This window comes from Heteronotia binoei, chromosome 21, assembly GCF_032191835.1.
Source record: "Heteronotia binoei isolate CCM8104 ecotype False Entrance Well chromosome 21, APGP_CSIRO_Hbin_v1, whole genome shotgun sequence".
NCBI lineage: Eukaryota > Metazoa > Chordata > Lepidosauria > Squamata > Gekkonidae > Heteronotia > Heteronotia binoei.
Genome location: NC_083243.1, coordinates 55,670,949 through 55,691,241, shown reverse-complemented (window position 1 = coordinate 55,691,241; position 20,293 = coordinate 55,670,949). Strand labels below are relative to the sequence as shown.

At 42.5% G+C, this 20,293-nt stretch overlaps 1 protein-coding gene across 1 annotated transcript in view; it reads left to right on the top strand.

Annotated features, from left to right (window-relative positions):
• TTC6 (tetratricopeptide repeat domain 6) overlaps positions 1–20,293 on the top strand; it is a 178,682-nt gene that overhangs the window by 22,283 nt on the left and 136,106 nt on the right. The window contains exons 6-7 of the mRNA XM_060262626.1: positions 8,882–9,027; positions 13,857–14,066. Of these exons, the coding sequence (XP_060118609.1) occupies positions 8,882–9,027; positions 13,857–14,066 (356 nt within the window). The remainder of the gene's footprint in view (positions 1–8,881; positions 9,028–13,856; positions 14,067–20,293) is intronic.

The window sequence follows — 20,293 nt, the reverse complement described above, 5'->3', positions numbered from 1 at the left end:
ATGAGACCAAAAACATGTATGATCACATGTATAGAGTTAATTCACTTTTTGCCAAGAAAAACAATTTACCAAGAGATGTTGTTATAAGATATATGACAAAGGAAATGGTGGGAAGGATCTTGAACAAAAACTTTGAAAAGTCACTGATAGTAGGAGGCAGTAAAGTGAGAATCATGAAGGAGCTGCCAAGACAAGTGATAAACGACAGGAGAACATACAAAAAGTTGACAGAAAAACTGAAAGACAATGGCACGAGGTTCAGATGGATAATACCCGAAGGTTTGAGTTTTGAACTTCAGGGGAAGAGAGTTACAATTAGAAATGCTCAGGAGTTGAGTAGATTTTTTAAAGAAAATAAAGAATTTGCACCATGATGGATTACAAATTACTGTCTTGGAATGTTAATGGACTAAATTCACCACAAAAAAGAAGGGCAACATTTCATTGGATCAAGAAGCAAAATTGTAATACAATTTGTTTGCAAGAAGTACACATTAAACAAAAGGATTATAAATTTTTATGGAACAAACAATTGGGAACAGAATTTTTTTCATTAGCTGAACAGAAGAAAAGGGGAGTAGTTTTCTATATTAAACAAGAATTGGAGCCAGAGTTAATATTTAAAGATAAAGATGGAAGATTTGTAGCAGTTGAGATAATATTAAGTGGGAAAAAAACGTTGTTATTGGGACTATATGCACCTAACGGTGCAAAGGATGCTTTTTAAAAAGACATTACACAACAGTTGGATGAGTTGACTTATGATCAAATACTCTTAATGGGAGATCTTAATGGAACAGTCGAGAACTCATTGGATAGATCTGGAGGGAAAAAAAACGATGAGAAAGAAAGGAAACTGCCAAAGTCTTTCTTCGAATTAGTTAAACAAGAAAATTTAGAAGATATATGGGGGAAGTTTAATCCTGAAGTGCGGGACTATACTTTTTTTTCTGCAAGACATAAGACTTTTTCCAGAATTGACATGCTGTGGGGAACTAGAGACTTAGGTCTCATAACAAGGAAGATAGAGATTTTACCTAAAATTGGGGCTGATCATAACCCAATAATGTGGATTACAAAATTGTCTAAAAGATTGAGGAGATGGAGACTGAATGAAGATTTGCTACAGAGCTACAGAGCAAAGAAACAGTGACATTTCTAGTGAATGATAAAGAAGATATTGACTTTCAGATGGTCTGGGATGCTTATAAAGCAGTAATGAGAGGGTTGTTGATTACTCTGAACAATAAAGACAAAAGGAAAAAAGAAAAACAATTATTGGACATTCAAAATGAAATAAAGAAAAAAGAAGGGGAGCTGAGAAAAAGACCAGGGAAAAAGAAAATTCTAAGGGAAATTTCAATATTACAAACTCAATTGAGACATTTGTTAAACAAAGAAGTGGAATGGAATCTGAAAAGGCTTCAGCAGAAATCGTTTGAAGGGCCAAATAAGACGGGAAAGTATTTGGCGTGGCAATTGAAGAAAAAGAGAGAAAACAAAATAATTAGTAGAATTGTGATAGATGGAAGAGAAGTAGTTACTCAAGAGGGAATAAAAAGAGAATTTTTTAAGTACTATGCCAAGCTGTTTAAAGGTGCTGAAGTAAAGAGAGAAAAGGTAGATGAATATCTACAAAAATTAAAAATTGAGCCCCTAACTGAAAATATGAGAAAAGTCTTAAATGACCCAATTGAAAAAATAGAAATTGAAGCAGCAATCAACGCGATGAAAAATGAGAAAGCTCCCGGGCCAGATGGATATACGGCTAAATATTTTAAAACTTTTAAGGATGAATTAATACCAAAATTGCAGAAGTTGATGAATGTAATAAGAACAAAAGGGAATGTACCAAATACATGGAAAGAAGCCGTTATGTCCTTGATACCTAAAGAAGATAGAGATGCCACGACTGTGAAAAACTACAGACCAATTTAACTTTTGAATAACGATTACAAAATATTTACAAGAATTCTGGCAGAACGACTTAAACAATATTTGATAACAAAGATTTCAGCTTTTCACGGCTGGTAACATCATTAGGGTTTGTAGAATCTTTCGGGATCAAGTGCCGTGTTCTACTGGAGAAAGTTTTCCTTCCAGACGTTTCGTTCTCAGCTGCGGAGAACATCCTCAGTGGCGTTGCAGCCGGAGCAGGCGCTCAGACCTTCTTGGCTGCTGTGCAGTGACTCAATGCACAGCAGCCAAGAAGGTCTGAGCACCTGCTCCGGCTGCAACGCCACTGAGGATGTTCTCCGCAGCTGAGAACGAAACGTCTGGAAGGAAAACTTTCTCCAGTAGAACATGGCACTTGATCCCGAAAGATTCTACAAACCCTAATAATATTTGATAAATTTTATAAAGAAAGATCAAGCTGGTTTTCTTTCCAAAAGACAAATAAGAGACAATATTAGAACTGTTGTAATTATTGTAGAATATTATGAAAGACATCCAGAAAAAAAAATAGCATTATTCTTTGCGGATGCAGAGAAAGCATTTGACAATTTAAACTGGGACTTTATGTTTGCAGTAATGGATAAGATGGAGCTTGGAGAAAGCTTTATAAGAATGATAAAAGCAATATATTCTGAACAAAGGGCAAGGCTGTGTGTTAATGCAGATCTTACAGACGAAATGAAAATCAGCAAAGGTACTAGACAAGGCTGCCCGCTTTCACCATTGTTGTTCATAATGACTCTTGAAATTTTATTGATGCAGATTCAAGAAGAAAAAGATCTAGAAGGATTACAAATAAAAGGATATACCTACAAGTACAGAGCATTTGCTGATGACATAATGTTTATAAATGAAAACCCCATACAAGTTACACCTTTGTTATTAATGAAAATACAAGAGTTTGGGGAGTTGGAGGGACTTTATATAAATAAAGAAAAATCTAAAATTTTGTCCAAGAATATGCAGATAAATAGACAACAAGAATTACAAAGACTAACAGGTTGTGAAGTTACCTCTAAGGTAAAGTACCTAGGGGTAGAGATAACAATGAAAAATATTGATTTGTTTAAGAATAATTATGAGAAGTTATGGCGTAGAATAGAGGAAGATGTGCTAAAATGGAACAAGCTCAATTTGTCATTGCTGGGCAGAATAGCTGCAATAAAAATGAATATTCTACCAAGGATAATGTATCTGTTTCAAACTATTCCTATTGTGAAAGATGCTAAACAGTTCGATAAATGGCGAAGGAAAATTTCAGAATTTGTGTGGGCTGGGAAGAAACCAAGAATTAAAATGAAAATCTTGATAGATGCAAAAGAGAGAGGTGGATTCCAATTACCAGATTTGAAATTGTATCATGAAGCAGTTTGTTTAGTATGGATGAAAGAATGGATAACGTTGTTAAATAAAAAACTTTTAGTGTTGGAAGGCCATGGAAAAAAATTTGGCTGGCATGCATACTTATATTACGGAAAAAAGAAGATGGATGGCCTTTTCTCTCACCATTATATAAGAAGTAATCTACTAAATGTATGGATAAAGTATAAGAAATATGGTGATGAGAGGAGACCTTTGTGGATAGTGCCAGCTGAAGTGATAAAGATAACGGATAAAACAGCCAAAGAAAAACGGCTATCATACAATCAGCTACTAAAAATACAAAGTGGAAAAATAGAACTGAAAACTGCAGAAGAACCGAGTTACAAATATGACTGGTTTCAAATGCAACAAATAAAAAGTTTGGTGGAGAATGATATCAAAACTGAAGGAATAAGGAAGGAGCAAACAGAAATGGAAAGAGTTCTGCTTGGAGATAATGAGAAATTAATTTCAAAAGTATACAAATTACTCTTACAATGGTCTACAGAAGATGAAGTAGTGAAATCTCAGCAGCACCCGGGCTGGTAACCACTCCCGCTCGCTTGCAAAGTTAATCGTGTAGACCGGATCCCCAGGAAAGAACTCCCTAGTGGCTTCTCTTGTCTCGGGGGAACTGTGGAGGTCCGGGGCCCAGTCTGGATGCAACCTATCTAGCCTAGTGGTCAACTTCCTCCCCATGAGCAGCTCTGCTGGGCTTAACCCGGTGACTGGGTTGGGGGTGATTCGGTTCCCAAATAGGAAGGCTGCCAGGCGGTGGTCCCAATCTCCCTGAACTATGCAACCCAGGGCCTCCTTGGTGGTGCACACCATGTGCTCTGCTTGGCCGTTGGTGGCTGGATGGAAGGGAGCAGACTGTATGTGCTGGATGAGGTACCTATTCAGGAACTCCTGGAAGTCCTGGGAGGTAAAAGCAATCCCGTTGTCTGTGACTAAGGTCTCTGGGATCCCGTGGGTGCAAAAGACCCTCCTTAGGGCTCTGACCGCAGTCGCGGTGGAGGTTGAAGCTATGGGAATCACCTCCAACCACTTCGTGTAGGCGTTCACCAGGATAAAGAATATTTGGCGCTGGTATGGCCCCGAGAAGTCTAGGTGTAGCCAGAACCACGGCACATGATTGGACTCCCAGTGGTGGACAGGGGCGCTGGGCAGATCTGGCTGGGACTCTTGGCAGGGTAGGCACCTTCTAACCCACCCCTCTATCTCTTCGTCCATCCCTGGCCACCATACATAACTACGTGCCAGGGCCTTCATACGCACTATTCCCGGGTGCGTCTCGTGCAAGACTTCGAGCACTTGCTTCCGCAGTTGGGGGGGGGGGGACCACCACCCTGCTGCCCCAGAGAATGCACCCCTTGTGTATGGACAGTTCTTCCCGGCGGGATGCAAATGCCCTGAAATCAGCGTCCAGTTTGCCCGTGGGCCACCCCCTTCCCACCCAGTCGAAAACACATGCGAGGATGCGGTCTCTGCCCGTGGCCCAAGCTACCTCAGCGGCATGGAGAGGCCTCTCTGGTAGAGTCTGCAGTAGCATCACGTGGTGGGCAGGGGCTGAGTCGGGATCCATCGAGGGTAGTGAAAGGTGGCTGAGGGCGTCTGCATGTCTCATTGCTTTACCGGGGCGGTGTACTAGCTTATACGTGTAAGAGTTGAGGAACTGGTTCTACCTCAGGACGTGTTGTGACAGGATTTGCGGAATCTTTCAGTCCGGGGAGAGGAGGCCCAGCAGCGGCTTGTGGTCTGTGGCAATCGTGAAACGCCTGCCATAAAAGTAGTTGTTGAATTTGTACATGCTCGCCACAATTGCCAACACCTCCTTGTCTATTTGGGCATAGTTCGCTCCACGGGGGTCAGGGTCCTAGAGTAATAGGCCACGGGGACTTCCCTCCCGTCCGGAAGTTGGTGCCCCAGGACGGCACCCACCCCGTACAGGGAAGGGTCGCAGGCTAGGATCACTGGAAGGGACTCATCAAAATGGTGGAGCACCACATTGGAAACCAGGATGTCCTTGATGGCCTGAAAAGAGGCGGCCTGCTTTTTTCCCCAGACCCATGGGGCGTGTTTATCGAAGAGCCTATGTAGGGGTTCTGCGAGGGCAGCTTTGTGGGGCAAGAAGGAATGATAAAAGTTCAAGAGTCCCATGAAACTTTGTAGCTCCATCTTGCACGTGGGGGCAGGGGCATGGACTATCACCCTGGTCCTGTCTGCCGTCGAGTATATTCCCGCGGCGTCCACTGAGAACCCCAAGAACTTTACCCTCGGCACCCCGAGAGAGCACTTCTCCTACTTCACCTTAAATCCTGCCGTCTGAAAGCGGTGGAGTACCTCTCGCAGATGGCAGCTGAACTTCTCGGCGTCCGGGGCGGTGATCAAAATATTGAAAAAGGGTTGTACTCTGGGAATCCCTCTAAGGAAAGAGTCCGTTATGCTCTGAAAGAGTCCCGGAGCCACTCTAACCCCAAATTGCAATCGCCGCACCCTGAAAGCTCCCCTGTGCGTCACTATTGTTTGAGCCTCAGCTGTCTCGGCATCCACTGGGAGCTGCTGGTATGCTTGAGCCAGGTCCAGCTGGCTAAGGATGCAAGAACGTGTCTGACCACTGGGAACGGGGCATGGGTTGTCCTGGAGCGCTTTATTTATTGTGCATTTATGGTCTATGCATATGCGCATGTCCCCATTTGGCTTTATGGGAGTGACTATGGGGGTCTCCCATGCTGCGTAGGATACTGGCTCTAGCACTTCCTGGGCCACGAGGCAGTCCAGCTCTGCTTCTATTTTTGGTTTTAGAGTGAACGGAACTCACCTGGCCTTCAGCCTTATTGACCTTACGTGGGGGTCAAGTTGTAAGGTGATGGGAGGCCACTTGTAGCATCCCAGGGACCCATCAAATACCTCTGGAAATTCCTGGCACACATTTTCAAAATTGTGCGTTTGTTTCTGCTGCACCCCGACTATTTGTATGGTCAGAGGTCTAAACCAGGCCAGCCCCAGTAATGTGGTGAGCTGGTGCTCGACCACGAGTATGTCCAGTACACCCTTAAAGTTCTTGAACTCTACTCTCACAGTGGCCCATCCCAGAATCTATATGGGGTTTTTCTGGACGTCTCGCAGGATGGAATCAGCAGGCCGCAAATGGGGCCTGCCGTGGGGGCGGAGTTTTCTGAGGGACTCCTCCGAGATTATGGAGATGGAGGATCCCGAGTCCAGCTCCCTTAGGCAGGGGGCCCCCTCTATTTGGACCAACACCTTGACCTTATCCGGGGTGGCTAGGGGCAAATTCATTACCTGGATGCTGGTCGATGCGGTTGTGTGAGCATCGATCAAGTTGTTGTGAGTGGATTGGCTCCTGTGGTTGGTCTTGGCCCTGCAAGCGCGCGTGATGTGGCCCACTTTTCCGCAGTTCCTACAGTCCATGTTGCGATAGGGGCAGTCTCGTTGCTCGTGTGGGTCTTCACAGCTGGCACACTTTGTGCTGGCAGGCCTCTCTGTAGCTTGTGGCCGGGTGAAAGATTTTGGCCCGTTTCCTGGTTGGCGGTGGAGCTGGTGTGCCTCTTCCTCCTTGGGGTCACCCGACGCCGTCTCCTCCTGTTGGACGGCTTCCGCTTGAGGGCTGGGGTAAGCCTTGACGGCTCTCTCGAACGCGGTGGCTTCATTGAAGGCGGGTTGGAGGGTCAGCTCTTCCTTTGTGAAAAGCTTTTGCTGTAGCCTTTCATCCTGGAGGCTCCAGACAAATCGATCTTTCAAGGCTTTCTCCAGCTTGTCAAAGCTGCATTTTCCCGCGATTTGGCGGAGAGCGGCCAGGTAGATGGCGGCCGTCTCTCCTACCCCTTGATTTCTCTTGTGGAACAGGAATCGGCAGGTGATGATGGATGGCTGGGGCGAGAAATGCCCGGTCAGGAGTTTGGCTATCTCCTCATACGTTTTCACGGTGATCTTCATGGGGGCCGAGAGACCTTTGGCAATCCCGAATGTGGCATCCCTGCAGATGCTCAGGAGCACATCTCACTTCCAGCTGTTGTCCGTAATCACATTCGCCCGTAGGTAGCAGTCGACACGCTCTGCATAGGTCTCCCATCTTTCGGGTTTGGCAGGGTTGAACTCTGCGATGTGGCCGGTCATTCCACTCAGGTTTGCCATGGCGGCGGCGGGCACTTCTGCCTCTCTGGGCTGCGTGCCTTCCTTGTCCCCAGTCAGGTCGGCGATGTCCCGATGGGGAAACTACCTGGCTAGCATCCCATCCTCGTAACCAGTGTAATGTACTGAGTTACTAGACTTGTAGAAGGCAACATGCTTTATTGGCGGGTACATCACAAAGAGAAAATGGCGGGGCCAGGTCCCCGATTATATACATCTCCCAGAACAACCCTCTTACCTGGCCAGGTCCAATCCTGGCCAGTTAAACTTCCTGCCACAGATCTTCATAGGCGGAGTGTATTTACGTGCTTACATCCGGTGACCTGCGGTCTCCCACTGGTCACCTCTGCGCACACGCACACGTGCTGTGTTGTGAATTCAGGGACCGAATTGCAAGACACAACACTGGATGTGACTATTGCATGGATTACTGTGGCTAGGTCAGGAAAAGACAGGTAGGGGGCCAATTGCCTGACCTGGAGCAGTTGGAAAAATGTCAGTCTTGCAACATTTGTGACCTGGGCCTCCATTACTAAGGAAGGATCGAGGATCACACCCAGAGTGTTTACTGTTGATGCCAGTCTCAAAGGTAAGGGTTGGGAGTTGGCACACCAAACCTGAGTCTGCATTCCCCAGCCACAGAACCTTCTTATTGGGAGTATTCAGTCTCAGCTGACTCTACAATGCAGAACTTCCGTTATAGAAGCCACACCAAGGGCCAAACTACACAATATGCCTGAAAAGTATAGGGTCTTGGGTGCGCGACAGGATTTCCTGACAGACAGTGGGGGAAACTCACTTTAAAAAGTGCTCATTCACTTGACATTGCGAGGGAGAAAAGGGAGCATCTGGTTTCCTTCCCACCATGCTTTTGCCAGTGGAAAGAGTTATAGGAGGGGGTCCCTACCAAAAGTGCTATGGAACAGAAACTTAAAGCTCTTTCTTCCCCCTTCACAGTGCTCCCTCTCAGCACCAAGCAAATGAGCGCTTTTTAAGGTGAGTTCCCCAATGTAGATCTGACTGCAAGTGTGGTAGTGTGACTTGACATATGTTGGTCATAGGCATGTTCTTGTTCTGGAGTCATAGATCTAGTAATGGGGATAAGCAAAGAACACCCAGTTGGAAATAATGTAGAACCAACATTTTAGTGTCTGAGAAAATAATTAAGTTATTTCTTGGCCTGTTAACCAAATAGATTTAGGCTGCAATCACACACATGAAATAGTGCACTTTCAGTCCATATTCAATGCAGTTGCAACTGGATTTTACTGTGTGAACTGTCAAAATCGAGTTGGAAAGTGGATTGAAAGTGCATTATTTAGTGTGTGTGATTGCAGCCTCAGTCAGCTGAATAACTATAGAAAGGTATTTCAATAATTTTCTCCATTTTGTTGTCTTTTATTCCTTATAGGAGTTTTCCTCTGATTCTGCAAGCAGTCTAAAAATAAGAGGAAAAGCATTTCCAAAGGCTGAGCCAGTTAAAATGCAGAGAAGCTTAGAAGATCTTGATCAACAACAACCACTCTCTCTTCTTTCCACATGGAGTATGAAGATCAAGTAAACTTAAGCACATTTGAATTTTATTAAATAACAAGCAGGCACCTTCAAGAAACTTGCAGGAGCTGCTGTGCTTTTTCCACAGCACTGCTTCCTTTTGTCTCCCCCACATCACTTCTCTCACTTTCCCTCTCTTTCTCTCTCTTCTTTCTCCCTACAACAGCTATTGTCACTCTTTCTTCTTCCACCAATGCCTACTGTCACGATTCCTGTTGGCAGCAGAGGATAGGACACGCAATAATGGATTTAAATTATGGGTGGAAGGGCATTGACTGGATATTAGGGATTTTTTTAAACAGTAAGAGTAGTTCAGCAGTGGAATCAATTGTGTAGGAAAGTGGTAATCTCCCCCTCACTGGAAGTCTTCAAGCAGTGGCCAGATGAACACTTGTCATGGATACTACTGGTTGATCTACATTGAGCAGGGGGTTGGGCTAGATGGCCTGTATGGCCCCTCCCAACTTCATGATTCTTTATGCCATAGGGAAGCCCACAAGCACAGTCTGCAGACAAGATCCCTTACCTGCTGCCTAAAGTCCAGTATTTGACAATCAGAGGCAGTTTGCTTCAGAACTTGGGGGTCCTGTTTGGTAGGCCATTATGGTTAATAGCCAACAACAGACCTATCTATAAATCTATCCAATAAATCAATTTAAATCAGTGACTATTACTGCATCTTTTGGCAGGGAATTTAATGGGTGAACCATATGCCGTATTAAGTAGTACTTCCTTTTGTGTGTCTTAAATCTAATATTTCATAAGCTGACCCTAAGGTCTAGTATTATGAGAGAGGGAGAAAAGTTTCTATGCGCTATAGATAATTCTGTAAATTTCTATCATATCACCCCTCAGTCACTTTGTTTCTAAATGAAAACGCCCCGGATACCTCATAGGTCAGGCACTCCAATTCCATGATCTTCGTAGTTATCCCTTTCTGCACTTTTCTTAGCACTTCTAGCTCTGTAGCTACACCAGGGACTTGTATAAGGACATCAGTATTCTGACTGTTTATTTCAAGTTCCATTCCTGATGATCTGCACTCTGGTCATTGCCATTTTGTTATCAGTTTGTCCCTGCCAGTTCAGATACCACAAATATGTATGTGAAATTAGGATTTTTGCCGCAGTATGTATCATTTTGCTGTTACACTTTCATTGCTCATGCACTCAGTTTAGTGAGGTCTTCTTGCAGTTCCTAACTATTCCCTTAAGGTTTTACCATTCTGAACAATTTGGTGTAATCAATAAACTATTCTACCTGTTCACCCCCTGTACCATGTAATTGGTCCCAACATGAATTTTTGAGGATCTCACTTCACATCTATACATCTATTCTCTACTCTCTTTTCCTATTTTCAAACCAGTTTCCAGTCCTTGAAAGAACATGTCCTTTCTTATCTGATGATTACTTAGTTTGCTTTGAAGCCTTTAGTGAGGAACTTTGTCAAATGCTTTTTGAAAATCCAACTGTACGAAGTCCACTGAGGGAATGGTTGTCTGCTTCTAGTGGAATGGTTGTCTGCTTCTTTAACAGAGTTCTTGTTTCCTTTGTCAATGTATTTCTAAATTCTTCTCCATCTCTCCTTACAGCTATTTTGCCTCAACTTGTGCTTCTGCAAAATTCTTCTATTAAGATAGGGAGCCTTCATGTCTTGTATATCTTTCTTGACTTTGCTTATTCACTGCCATTGGCTTCTTCGAAGCATGGTTTGTACTTTTCCTGGTCAGGCCTAAGAGAGTTTTTGTAGTTATGAGTGTATATAAAATCCAAGCACTTTGAAGAGGCTTGTTCCCCCTGAAATACGGCATGGTGATCAGTTGTTTTTAGAAAAGTAAGTTTTTGTTGGGCTAGCACAGACATGCAGCAGTTTGGATCTCAGCATAAAGTCTTTATAATTTCTTTCATAAATATACCAACAGTGCTATTTCATATGCATATATACAAAATTTACAAAAATACTGTGTCTCTAGTGACTGTGACAATAGGTGAATGAAATTAAACAAAGAGTTTCCTACCTAGAACATCTGCTCCATTTTGGGTATACTTTGATTTGATATCTTTTAAAGGTATCATCTGCTTACAAAATAAAGTTCATTTACTTGGGAATAAATCCTGTTGCAGTACAATGGAATTAATGTTTTAAGATGTATTAGGTATTGGGCTGCCCATATAAGATTTACTTGGTTGCATTTCTTTTTTCTTGAACTTTTCATTTAGTTTTGTGCTTTTTCTGTACAATAATATCTCATGGGCTGTGCTTATTTTTGAGTATCCAAAGTTGCTCATTTACGTCTTTGTTGATGGAGGGGGAAGAAGCTTTAATTATTAGCTTTTGTTGTGCTTTGAGCCCTGAAAGGTTTCTTGGACACGGAAGAGAGCCTTTTTATGGCAGCTCTGAAGTTTGTAAATGGATATTACTTTCAATTAAGTAACAAATAGAGTCACAGGGAAAGAATGCCAAAGTTTATGAAACAGTCAAATTGGCATTTAAGTGACCCTGTGCATGCCATTGCTTATCTGCATTGATTTAAGTTCATTTGGTTAGCAAGATTATGTATTAAAACAAATAATGACAGTAGACAATGAGTATTTTACTTCAATAAAAAGTTACTGTCAGATGATCAGTGAGGCAGAAAAAGCATGATTTTGTGAAAAAAAGTTATTGAGTGCATTAAGTGAGGGTAATGTAGGCCACACACATAGTATTGTTTTTTCTTGTCTTCTCTTTCAAAGGATGATAAATAGACTGCTCTAGGAAAGCGTGCACTGTAAAAACAGACACCTTTACCTGCAACATGCTCTGAATAGTTTAGTTCTTGTTAGAAGTATTTCCACTTTTTTGTCCATTAAATCACTTTTATGGATAAAGAAACAAGTCTTTGAAATGTGTGCTCCAGTTGTTATTTTCTGATATCTTAGGTGAAAGTAAAACTAAAAATAAATAATGCTGGACAGCTTTTCAGCTGATCAGATGAGCATGTTTATATAAGTAAAAGGGGATAAACTATGTCATGTTTGAAAAACTTAATGGATTATATTTTTTTTTGTTTGAAAAAGTATGGTATAAACAGTATCTGTGGCAAAAATTGGGATATTTATGTAATTAGAGTCAAAATAGCTGTTTTATACCAATGATTCATATTTTTGTTCAACAGATCACTATGCAGTTCTAGGCTAGACAGGCATTGACTGACAAATGCTTATCTACTACTTATCCACATTTCTCTTCTCCCTTCACTTATGTGCATTCAATTCAATGCCATTTGAGCACAATCAGATTTTAAAACATCTTTACAAGTAAAATATATTTTATTTTTCTCCAGACTCACCCTAGGATTACTTATTCAGTAACATATTGAAACCATTAATTTTTTGGAGAAAGAGGCTTATGCTAATTAAAACAAAGGAATAATTCATGTTCTTTTCTGTCTGTATTATGCAGACAGATTGCTGATGTAGGAAATTCCTCAGATCAGAATACTCTTAGGGATTGGATCCAGAGAGGGTCAGAATAATTTCCCCAATATGATATTGGGGGGGAAAATAAATTTTAGACAGTGGACAGTTGCTATCAGTTATTTATTACTACAATACATGGATATGTAATATGTAAGTAATATTTGTAAGATAGTATGGTGGTGCTGTTTTTTTCTTTTTCTTTGCAGAACTCTAGAGATCAAAACATAAAAAAATTATAGTTCTGATTCTAAATGAAGTAAGGTATATATGTGCACACGTATCCTGATTCCTGCAAGACTGAGGAGTGACTAGCCCTCAGTTCTGCCTTTATTGTCAGATGACTCCATGAAGCAATTTTAAAAAGTAGGCCAGCATTTACACAGAGGCTCCAGGGAATATAGGCAATATTTAACAATGGTAACATTTATTTATTTTAAAATAATAAATGTGGCTAATTTTCTAAAACTGAACTCCATCTCATCCAAAATGCTTTAAGTTAGTGGAATGGTCTCACCTTTACAAACTTCATTGTCATTTCAGATTTTTGTATTGAAGCTAAGATGGTATGGTATCAAATAGTACCTGCGGAGAAATAATTTCACATAAATTGCTTTGGGCGTTTCATTGGAAGAGCAAGATAGAAGTGTATAAATATTCTATGCAGATGAAATATTCAGCTAGCTGCATAGAGAAAGAACTTTTGGAATTAATATGTAAAGCTAAAATGTACTTGAGACATATTTAGATGACCCTACAGAAAAGTTTTTTAAAAATATTTTTGTTATTATTTCTCCAGTAACTCAGGGCCAGTTCATGGCTCAAGGGGCACAAATGGTCTCTTGGGGTGCTATGATGGCAGAATGGCTCTTTCACCCCAGTGGCCCCTGGGCTTCCTCCCCTTCTCTGTCCCAGAATCTACCATGTTCCTTCCCCCTTCTTTCTCTATATTTGTAATCTAAAGATATTGTTTCAGATGCCTTTGGCAACAAATGGGAGCACAACGTCACATTTGCCAAAGAACTATGAGTTTCCCTGATTGTGGCCATAGGGAGAAGGGGACAGCTTAGGCTATTCCTGTCCCTTCAGCCCTCTGGCTATGCACTTTAGCAATCATTTGAAGGTGGATTTTACTGTTTCACACAGTGATATACAATTGCAAAGTGCATTGAAAGTGCATCATTTAGTGTGCATAAAAGTGCCCATCATGTCTTCTTGCTGCTGACACTACTGGGCTCCAAGACCAGGAGTTGGGGAGACAGCTTAGCTACTTGTGGTGGCTAAATATGTTGAGCAGGTCCTGTATTCTTATCTACATATACTTAAATTCAGAAAATAACTAAGTGTTGCTTTAATGTTAATTTTTCTTCCAGAGATGTGGACTATCCATTTATTCACCATCTATGTACAGCTTCTCCTGGATGTGTATTGCCTGTCAATATGCAGCTTATTTCTAGAGTGAGCCATACTTCAGACAAAATGGGCCATAATGTTGCATTACCAGAAATTAATTCTTGCTATGATGAGTCAGAAGACCTATTTCCTGCAATTAATCTTCTTGAGAAACAGAGAGAAACTAAAAGGTATGAAATAACAAATATTCTGTTTAATCTTTAGTTTTACATGAGTCCCAGGGAGTCATAGATTTGCTCACCTTGCTCTAGAGCTACTTAATGAAAGCAATCTAGCTTTGTGCAACAAAAGTAGCATAGTTGTTAGCAGTTGCTGCATATTTAACAACCTTTACTGTAACGTACCCTTCTTTATTTTATTGGAACTTATTTGAACTTGATTTCATAATAATTAAAATTAGCTCTGCAAGCTATTTGGTTCTATCATAAATCAGATGCTTTTAATATGGCAGTTGTTATCTGAAAAGTTCTCAGTGTTCTGCTCTCATCCATGTATCAGTACTCATTTTCTCCTAAATATTTGAGAGTTTTCAAAAAGAAATTTAGTTTGATTTTGCAGGTCAGAGATATACTTGTAATGCACATATACCCATATTAGTTAACTTGTTTATTTTTTTTAGAGAGAATTTAGTATTGTGTTTATAATACTAGTGTTCTCATGTAAGGCCTTGTAGTAGTTGGGCCTAACATAGACATCAATCACTGAGAGGAAATTAAAAAAATTCCTTTTCTCATAAGACCAGATTATTTATTTATTTATTTCCAAAGATTTATAGGCCACCCTTTCCCATAGTGGGCTCAGAGCGGCTTCCAACACAATAAAACAATCAAATCAGTTTAAACAATTAAAACAGTTTAAAATTAAGACAATTAAGCCACAGCTCACATTAGGTGGGGTGGCAAAAATGGTATTAACAGATCGATTTGGCTTGCCTGTCCCAACCTAGGTGTTCAAATCCCGGCTATATTGGTTTCAAAGAATTAGTACAGTGCAGTCAGTGCAGGGGGGTCCTGTTTAAATGACAGATGAATGTCAGTGTAGGGAGTCTATTCTCATAAAAAAGCCCCTGAATTCTGTTGGTGCTGTTTGTATTCCTCCAGAGAAAATTTGTTTAGTACTGAGAACTGCATCAGAAAGTCTTGCTTTTGGACTTCTGGGGTTGGAAAATGCCGAGCTGAATCTCAGAGAGGCCTGAGAGGAACAGAACAGAGCAGAGCAGCTCTGATAAGCTGAGACAGCTGGAGAAGTTGCTAAGAATTTCTGCGTTTTGAAAGACTTCATTCTGAGGCTTGGGTGACTGCTGAAAAGGCTGAGTTGTTATAGCTGGGGAACTGCTGTACGTTTGGGTGAGTGGGCTAAAGGTGAAAGTGATTGATTGATTGATTGAGAGTAATTGTTGATGATTGCTTAGGAGTGGTCTGCTCCACCCTCTTTGAATTTTAAGCTGCGCCTTGCCAAAGGCTGAGCACATCTCAGAGAGGCCTGAGAGGAACAGAACAGAGCAGAGCAGCTCTGATAAGCTGAGACAGCTGGAGAAGTTGCTAAGAATTTCTGCGTTTTGAAAGACTTCATTCTGAGGCTTGGGTGACTGCTGAAAAGGCTGAGTTGTGATAGCTGGGGAACTGCTGTACGTTTGGGTGAGTGGGCTAAAGGTGAAAGTGATTGATTGATTGATTGATTGAGAGTAATTGTTGATGATTGCTTAGGAGTGGTCTGCTCCACCCTCTTTGCATTTTAAGCTGCGCTCTTGGCCTGTGGCTCTTTGCCTGGGGGCTTCCTAAGGACCAGGAACCCAGATCCCTGATTTCCTTGTTCTCCCAATAAGGTAAGTTGACCTTCCAGAAGGGGAGCCACGTAAACAACAGCATTTAAAGAGGACTGTATATTTAATATATATATCATGAAGGTAGAATGCCAGCAGGGGGGTGGGGGCTTTCCAGTGTTTTGCACTGAGTGTCACATGTATGACTATCTGCCCACAGGACAGAAGTCTTGGGTGTGTGCTCGATGCAAGGAGCTCCTGGTCCTCAGGGAACGAGTTCGTACCCTTGAGGCCGAGGTGACTGCCCTGGAGAAGCAGAGACGGTCAGTTAGGCAATTGGGGAAGACTCTTGGGGGCATATTAGATGAGCCCCACTCTGAATGTGGCAGAGGGAACAGGGCACCTTGCTGAGGATAAGGGGAATGCGCCCTCAGAAGGGACCTCTTCTTCGGTTGGTGAGCGGTATCCTTTCGCGCCAAGGAACCATCCCTGGGCAGGGGGAGAGGGGGGGTCTTGGTAGTTGGTGATTCGATCCTTAGGCAAGTAGACAGCTGGGTGGCGAAACCGCGTATTGACCGTATGGTGACTTGCCTGCCTGGTGCGAAGGTAGCGGACATTACGCGTGTAGTAGATAGGCTGATAGACAGTGCTGGGGAGGAGCCTGTGGTCATGGTGCATGTTGGCACCAACGATGTGGGGAAATGCAGTCGTGAGGTCCTGGAGGAGAAATTTAGGCTGCTAGGTGGGAGACTTAAGGCCAGGAACTCCAAGGTGGCCTTCTCGGAAGTGCTACCTGTTCCACGTGCAGGGCAGGAGAGACAGGCGCAAATTAGAAGTCTCAATGTGTGGATGAGACGATGGTGTAAGGAGGAAGGGTTTAAGTTTGTTAGGCACTGGGATGCTTTCTGGAACAAGCCGGAGCTGTACAAAAGAGACGGTCTCCACTTGTCTCCGGATGGAACCAGGCTGCTGGCGCTTAAAATCAAAAAGGTGGCAGAGCAGTTTTTAAACTAAATCTTGGGGGAAAGCCAACAGGAGATGGAATGTCTCTGGTTCGGGAGGACTCGTCTCAAAGAGATGAAGGGTTGGCTTCTATTTTTTTACCGAGTAACGGATCAGAGTTGTCCACTGTGATGGTGACAAACAGTATGGACTGTCTGCTAGAGTCTCGAGGCGGCAGGAGAGAGGTGGCGGGCCTAGCTTGCTTGGGAAATTATAGATGTTTGTATGCAAATGCTAGAAGTGTCCGAAGTAAAATTGGTGAATTGGAATGTTTAGTGTTGGGAGAAAACATAGACATTGTGGGAATTTCAGAAACTTGGTGGAATGAGGAGAATCAGTGGGACACGGTGATTCCTGGATATAAGTTATATCGGAAGGATAGGGAGGGAAGGGTTGGAGGTGGGGTGGCTCTGTATGTCAGAGAGGATATACGGTCCAGTAAGACTGAGGTCAGAGAATTAGATTCCCTTTTAGAAATGCTTTGGGTTGAAATAGAGGGCCCAAAAGGAAATTTAACTATGGGAGTTTGTTATCGCCCACCAAATCAAAAGAGAGAGGACGATTATAATATGATGGAGGGATTAAAGATAGCGGCTAAACGTAAAAACTGTGTCGTAATAGGTGATTTTAACTACCCACAGATTGATTGGGTCAATATGTGTTCTGGTCGAGAGAAAGAGATTGAGTTTCTTGATGCTATCAATGACTGTGCTATGGAGCAGATGGTCTCAGAACCTACCAGGGGTGGGGCGATCCTGGATCTGGTCCTAAGTAATGCCCAAGACTTGGTGAGAGACGTAAAAGTGATTGCGCCGCTTGGGAACAGTGACCATAATGTTATTGATTTCACCATTTGTATAAATAGGGAGTTGCCCAAAAAGACTGCCACAACCACATTTAACTTTAAAGGGGGTAAATTCTCTGAGATGAGGAGGCATGTGAGGAGGAAACTGAAAGGAAAGGTAAATACGGTCAAAACCCTTGGGGAAGCTTGGAGACTATTTAAAACTATAATCCTAGAAGCTCAGATAAAATACATACCACAAGTTAGGAAAGGCACAAACAGGTATAAGAAGAGGCCAGCATGGTTAACAAACAAAGTAATGGAAGCTGTAAAAGGTAAGAAGGACTCCTTTAGGCGGTGGAAAACCAGTCCAAGTGAGATTAATAAAAGGGAACACAGGCAGTGGCAAATCAAATGCAAGACTGTGATCAGGCAGGCAAAAAGGGACTATGAGGAGCATATTGCAAAAAACATAAAGACCAACAATAAAAATTTCTTCAAATATATTAGAAGTAGGAAACCAGCCAGGGAAGCAGTGGGGCCCTTGGATGACCATGGGGTAAAAGGATTACTGAAGGAGGATGGGGAAATGGCTGAGAAGCTGAATGCACTTTTTGCCTCCGTCTTCACCGTGGAAGATGAGAAGTGTTTGCCCGCCCCAGAACCACTAATATTGGAAGGGGTGTTGAAAGACCTGAGTCAGATTGAGGTGACAAAAGAGGAGGTCCTACAACTAATAGACAAATTAAAAACTAATAAGTCACCGGGTCCGGATGGCATACATCCGAGAGTTCTGAAAGAACTCAAAGTTGAACTTGTGGATCTTCTCACAAAAATCTGTAATCTTTCATTGAAATCTGCCTCCGTTCCTGAGGACTGGAAGGTAGCAAATGTCACCCCCATCTTTAAAAAGGGTTCCAGAGGAGATCCGGGAAATTACAGGCCAGTCAGTCTGACTTCAATACCGGGAAAGTTGGTAGAAACCATTATCAAGGACAGAATGAGTAGGCACATTGATGAACACGGGTTATTGAGGAAGACTCAGCATGGGTTCTGCAAGGGAAGATCTTGCCTCACTAACCTGTTACGTTTCTTTGAGGGGGTGAACAAACATGTGGACAAAGGAGACCCGATAGATGTTGTTTACCTTGACTTCCAGAAAGCTTTTGATAAAGTTCCTCATCAAAGGCTCCTTAGAAAGCTTGAGAGTCATGGAGTAAAAGGACAGGTCCTCTTGTGGATCAAAAACTGGCTGAGTAATAGGAAGCAGAGAGTGAGTATAAATGGGCAGTCTTCGCAGTGGAGGACGGTAAGCAGTGGGGTGCCGCAGGGCTCGGTACTGGGTCCCATCCTCTTTAACTTGTTCATAAATGATTTAGAGTTGGGAGTGAGCAGTGAAGTGGCCAAATTTGCGGATGACACTAAATTGTTCAGGGTGGTGAGAACCAGAGAGGATTGTGAGGAACTCCAAAGGGATCTGTTGAGGCTGGGTGAGTGGGCGTCAACGTGGCAGATGCGGTTCAATGTGGCCAAGTGCAAAGTAATGCACATTGGGGCCAAGAATCCCAGCTACAAATACAAGTTGATGGGGTGTGAACTGGCAGAGACAGACCAAGAGAGAGATCTTGGGGTCATGGTAGATAATTCACTGAAAATGTCAAGACAGTGTGCGTTTGCAATAAAAAAGGCCAACGCCATGCTGGGAATTATTAGGAAGGGAATTGAAAACAAATCAGCCAGTATCATAATGCCCCTGTATAAATCGATGGTGCGGTCTCATTTGGAGTACTGTGTGCAGTTCTGGTCGCCGCACCTCAAAAAGGATATTATAGCATTGGAGAAAGTTCAGAAAAGGGCAACTAAAATGATTAAAGGGCTGGAACACCTTCCCTATGAAGAAAGGTTGAAACGCTTAGGGCTCTTTAGCTTGGAGAAACGTCGACTGAGGGGTGACATGATAGAAGTTTACAAGATAATGCATGGGATGGAGAAAGTAGAGAAAGAAGTACTTTTCTCCCTTTCTCACAATACAAGAACTCGTGGGCATTCGATGAAATTGCTGAGCAGACAGGTTAAAACGGATAAAAGGAAGTACTTCTTCACCCAAAGGGTGATTAACATGTGGAATTCACTGCCACAGGAGGTGGTGGCGTCCACAAGCATAGCCACCTTCAAGAAGGGGTTAGATAAAAATATGGTGCAGAGGTCCATCAGTGGCTATTAGCCACAGTGTGTGTGTCTGTGTGTATATATATATATATATATATATATATATATATATATATATATATATATATATATATATATATATATATTTGGCCGCTGTGTGACACAGAATGTTGGACTGGATGGGCCATTGGCCTGATCTAACATGGCTTCTCTTATGTTCTTATGTTCTTATGAATTGCTTCTCAGAAGGGGAGCAGGCTGGGACTTCTGGTCGGGGTAGTGGAGGGTAATTTAATGCCTACTGCATACTTTTCTCAGTCAGAGATCAGTCCACGATATGCACAGAAAACTCTGAGGAGATTTACCTTGGCTAAAAGGGAGTCCCAGGGGAGGGGCTCCTTTGAGGGGTCTCTGAAGACGAATTGCATATTCATCATCTGCAGAAGTTTCCAGTGTCATTTATTTGACATAAGCTCGACAGGATCCTAACCTTCTTTGAGATTGCTAATCATTTAAAGCTATACAAGACCGGTGTTGGATCTGGATAACTGTAGAAAAAGGTACTGATGACTATCTTCATTCTGGGACTATTTAAAGTTAAACAAAATAAAATCAGAAGGTGGGAAATAGAGATTCAGAAAGCTTGGAAGAAGAAGGGGAGAAGGGGCGAAATATGAACT